The following is a 4,816-nucleotide window of genomic DNA, read 5'->3' as shown; positions in this document are numbered from 1 at the left end:
AAATCACCTACAGAATTGAGATCAGGCAAATGAATACTCGTTGTAAAGTGCCTTTTGAGATCGACATGAGCTGTTCATGCGGATAGTACGTGTGGGTACTGTACTACTGTTGCTCATGAATTCTTCATGCAGCAGGCCACCATGTGTTGACATTTTGTTGAGGAATGCTCTTGTATATCCCCGAATCCACGCTTTTGTGTGGTACATCTATATGCATGAATTGAATTACACACCTGCTATGATGCCCTATCACTAGTTGTAAGTGCTAGATAATAAATTGTCCTCTTTGTTTTAAATCTTACTGTCCAAGGTATTGGAGGATTTCTGTGAAGTAGTTAATAAAAAGTTATTATTTAGTAATTTTCGCTGTGTGATTAAAAGGATTATGTAGGATAAGTTTATTTTGTTCTGGTAAATTTTAAATAATCTGATTTGGTTGTCTAAATTGCATGCTGTGATTTTTTTTACAGAGCTCCCTCTTGACCCTTCGCTTTCAAGGACTTTGATTGAAGCTAATGAACTGGGATGTCTGTCTCAGGCATTAACTGTTGCTGCAGTCTTGTCCGCTGAAATCACACTGCGGCAAACTAGAAAGTGACCATTTGTTGTTTTTAATGTATTTCATGTAGAATGGTCCCATTAGCCAATTGTAATGAACTTGTTGCTTCTTATGTACAGCAAGGATATGGAAGGAAAGAGAAAACGGCAAGAGCTCCCTGATGGTTCTGGCTGGGGTGACCATGTACAATTGCTTCAAATATTTGAAAGCTGGGATCAAGCAGACTATGATCCAAGATGGTGCTCAGATCATGATTTACAGGTGAATGAAAATAAAACTGTGATTCAAATATGATGAGAAGAAAATTTGGATGAGTGAGCATTAATCATTGTAAGTTTGTGAACATACATGCAATCATATCGGACCTTATTGGAACAGTCAAGCTGTATCAAGAACTGTTGTCATTGTTATAACAACAGGAGATTAGAGGGCAGTATCATTAGTAACGTGATCACAACAATGATTCGTAGGGGGTTGTACGGCGACCTTATATCGAAGGTCGTCGTACGCCGACAAACTTGACACTTCGATGTTTTTTAATAGGTTCGGTTGTGACCTAGGCTCCCTGAGTCATTTGAGACTCCCAAACTTGATCCTAGGGTCCCTGAGTGAATTTTGGAGCTCTAGTGCCCTCCCTTTGTTTGTATTCAAGTGAGAGTCAGTGAGGGTACGTGCCCATGGGGGGCTTATATAGGGCTAGGGGTCCTTGACAAGACCAAGGCCACACTTGGTGGTGGTAGGTAGGAGGTGTACATTGGTCAAAGTTGGTCAACTGGTCCATGGTGGACTAGGGAGAGAGGGAGTCCATAGCTTATGGTGGACCAGATCCTCTCATCCCTCCACCCTTGCGGGCTTCTCTCATCTTGGGCCTTCCTTGACTTCTTTTTTTATGTTCTCTTCTCTTATGACTTGTTGACTCGTGTTAGTTGCTTGGACTTTCATTGACTTGACTTGACTTTGTTGTCAAAGACTCAAAGTCTCATGATTCAAATTATGCCCACAACTTCTATTTGAGTTTGTTAAGAGGACAAAGGGAAATGGTATTTTGTTCAACAGAACTGAGGACGCTGACATCATACTGGTTTGATTCTGATGCTTTGTTTAAATGTAAGGATCGTCTAGTATTTTAAATTGAGTGAGTTACTTGAAAGCTAGGGAATTATCTCTTCATAAACAATACCATTTTGTGACGTGTGGCAATGCCTAAGCCTGTAATTCACTGCTCAACGTTTGGCCCACCTGTTCTTTGTCCTTCATTTGTTGGGCATTTTACCTAAACTTGTACTCCCTCTGTTTCATAATATAATATAAGATGTTATTACAACCAATAAGTGAGTATATCGGTTGTAATAACATCTTATATTATGAGCCGGAGGGAATAGTTTACTATTTACAGCTACATACATGACAATAGAAGTATCAAGTATGATTAAGTTGACGTGCATCTATATAATATCTTTGAAAGACTTTGCAGTCGCACTTTGTTTTGTACAAAACAATAGGTTTCGTTCTTTATGTTGACCACCAGACTATCTTTGCAGGTACGGGGCATGAAATTCAGCAAAGATGTGAGAAACCAATTAAGTCAGATTATTCAAAAAATTGCTAAAGGTCAGTTTTCTACTTGTTATATTTTCTGTTTCTCAAAATTCTTGACAAAGTACCCCTTAAAAACTGTTCCCCTGTTTCTCCTATACCGAGACATGTCTCTCTGGTAGAGCTGCTTTTTATATAAAGAACATGTATTGCTTCAGTTTTGATTCCTAAGAATTACCTTCAAAACAAAGCTAAAGAGTGAAGACTAGTGTTATATGCTCTTAGGTTTTTTGCCTTCAGGATCACATGCACCCATTAATGGCTTTGAGACTTGTGTTCCAAAAAATCCACACCTTTACAAGGGCATTCCAAATGCTCTTCCACCATCAGCTCTAAACCATGCAACGTTGGGTCTGAGCTGAGGTGGCAGGACAATTAGTGAAGAATAGATTAAAGTTATATCTACATGTAGATTGTATCTTGTCCCAAACTCCAATGACCTGTGGGAACTCATTTGCACACAAGCAAACGATACATCCGTCATTGAGGATTTAGTATTTCAGCTTGTATCATTACATCCGTCATTTGCACACAAGCAACCGATACATCCGTCATTGAGGATTTAGTATTTCAACTTGTATCGTGATGTGGAACTAATAGATAGAACAATTTACTAATTTAGATAACACCACTGGGAGCACCTAACATGTCTCAGCATATGCCTTTGCAGAATTTGTGAAAAATAAGTATTACAGAAGATGGGTTCAATCCTTCTATCTTCTTTTTTTCTTGCCACTGCACTTATTGTGATATTCTTGCCAACAAAAAATTGCATGTGTTCACCCGTCGAAAGAAAAATGTATACATGTTCGACATGTATTTCCCCCCCAAGTGTACAAGTACTAAAGCAAATTGCGGGTGCATATGATCTTAAGAGCATAAAATTCCAGTCAATAGATGCTTGATGCTCTCTGTAATTTGGATAATCTGTTCAGATCGTGTTGTCAAAATTCTTCTTTATAGAGTATTTGTAGGCTGTATTTTGTCTAATTTTATTTTGAAGTTAAATATAATGAGATAGCAACTAAACAGAACAGCAAATTTTGTTTGTTGAAATAGCACAGCAGATTTTGTCCGTGCACGTACATAATTAGTCTTTGTTGCCTAATGGCAGTATATTTGTTGTCCTTGAATTAAGGCTTCCTATTGTTGAAATGTGAGCAGACATGTGAAATTATTAATGTATATGCTGTCTCCTGTTGAAATTTCAGCACAACACGTCAAATAATCACAATTTATGCACAAAAAAGAGATATTATGACAGCTACACCATGTTGTCTATATCAGTTAAAATACCGTGTACATTGCTCTCCCTGAGATGCTGGAAACTGATTGGAGTATTTCCCATCCAGTTTTGACTGAATTTTATAAGCAAACTTGCTTTGTAAAATTCAGGTCCAACAGATTTGCAAGCAAGGAGAGGACGGAAGAGTGACCCTGACTACAGAAAATTGAGGAGAGCACTTTGTGTAGGATATGGCAACCAGTTAGCTGAGAGGATGATTCATCATAATGGTTACCATACGGTTGGATACAGGACACAACTTGTGCAGGTATAACCTTGATAATTTGTTTGTTAGATTCAGTTAGTTTGCATTCTAGGGGCTAAAAAGTAAGACTGAACCAGTAATACACGCAGAAACTAATACTAGTGTCAAAAACGCTCTTATATTATGGGACGGAGGGAGTATGTCTTATTTGTGCCTGTCTTGACTTTCCTTTGGAATTAATGAAACTGCCAGTCGCTACTTGAAGTTTATAGTTATTTCTCAGCGATGCTTAATAGTTTATTCTAGGGGACATCGAGTTTGTTGTTTGTGCCATTTGGAAACCGTAGTTATGACATGCTGAATATCATTTGTGAAGAACAGTTGTGTCATGCAACAAGAATTCATTGACATATTTAACCTCCTCTTGTGGAACTGTACCTGCTACTTCAATTGTGCAACTCCACTGGCACCTTTCTAAGTACACCTTTTATGCAGGTGCATCCATCTTCTGTACTGGAAGGGGATGAATACGGGAAACTGCCTGTGTATGTCGTCTACCACGAACTAATAAATACTACCCGCCCTTTCATGAGAAATGTTTGTGGGGTCGAGCAGACTTGGGTTAAACCAATCTTGAAGAAGCTTGAGAAACTGAACATAAACAAATTAAGGTATGAAAGCCATGTATTAACAAATGGTTATCATTCCGGTGTCATGATACAATGCTAGCTAGACAAGTAACCTTGAGTGTCTTATTGCAGCGGCGGTTCAAGTGCGTTGATAGATTACGAACCTCTAGAGGAGAAGCAACCAGGCTCGCCGACAAAAGCTGCAGCTGCTAAGCAATCTGATGTGGATAGTAAAATCCAGGCGGCCCGAGAGCGCTACCTTGCGCGAAAAGGCAAGAAGTGATATATTAGTGATCTTCCAGTAGTATGATTATTTTGAAGAGAGCGAAGCATGCATAGAGCACATGAACATGAAAAGAGTAAACACATTCGGAACAGAGCTCATAGTCTGATGTATACTAACCAATATCATGGAACAGCCTTAGATCTTCCCTGCCCAATGCCTTGTGGTGTGTTCCGTGATGTACCTTGCTCAGTTTGCGCTTAGATATGAAGCTTAAAGCCCCAAAATTATCCCCGGTTATTCAAGATGTTCATAATTC

At 38.9% G+C, this 4,816-nt stretch overlaps 1 protein-coding gene across 1 annotated transcript in view; it reads left to right on the top strand.

The window, feature by feature from the left end:
- The window catches only part of LOC119286673 (probable pre-mRNA-splicing factor ATP-dependent RNA helicase DEAH4), a 13,739-nt gene extending 8,923 nt beyond the window's left edge, over nt 1–4,816 (top strand). Inside the window, exons 11-16 of the mRNA XM_037566096.1 lie at nt 471–594; nt 679–820; nt 2,101–2,170; nt 3,551–3,708; nt 4,141–4,316; nt 4,407–4,816. Coding sequence (XP_037421993.1) covers nt 471–594; nt 679–820; nt 2,101–2,170; nt 3,551–3,708; nt 4,141–4,316; nt 4,407–4,557 — 821 coding nt within the window. The 3' untranslated portion in view covers nt 4,558–4,816. The remainder of the gene's footprint in view (nt 1–470; nt 595–678; nt 821–2,100; nt 2,171–3,550; nt 3,709–4,140; nt 4,317–4,406) is intronic.

The sequence above is a fragment of the Triticum dicoccoides genome, chromosome 4A (genome assembly GCF_002162155.2).
Source record: "Triticum dicoccoides isolate Atlit2015 ecotype Zavitan chromosome 4A, WEW_v2.0, whole genome shotgun sequence".
NCBI classification, from domain to species: domain Eukaryota; kingdom Viridiplantae; phylum Streptophyta; class Magnoliopsida; order Poales; family Poaceae; genus Triticum; species Triticum dicoccoides.
This window is presented reverse-complemented; position numbering and strand designations above follow the sequence as displayed.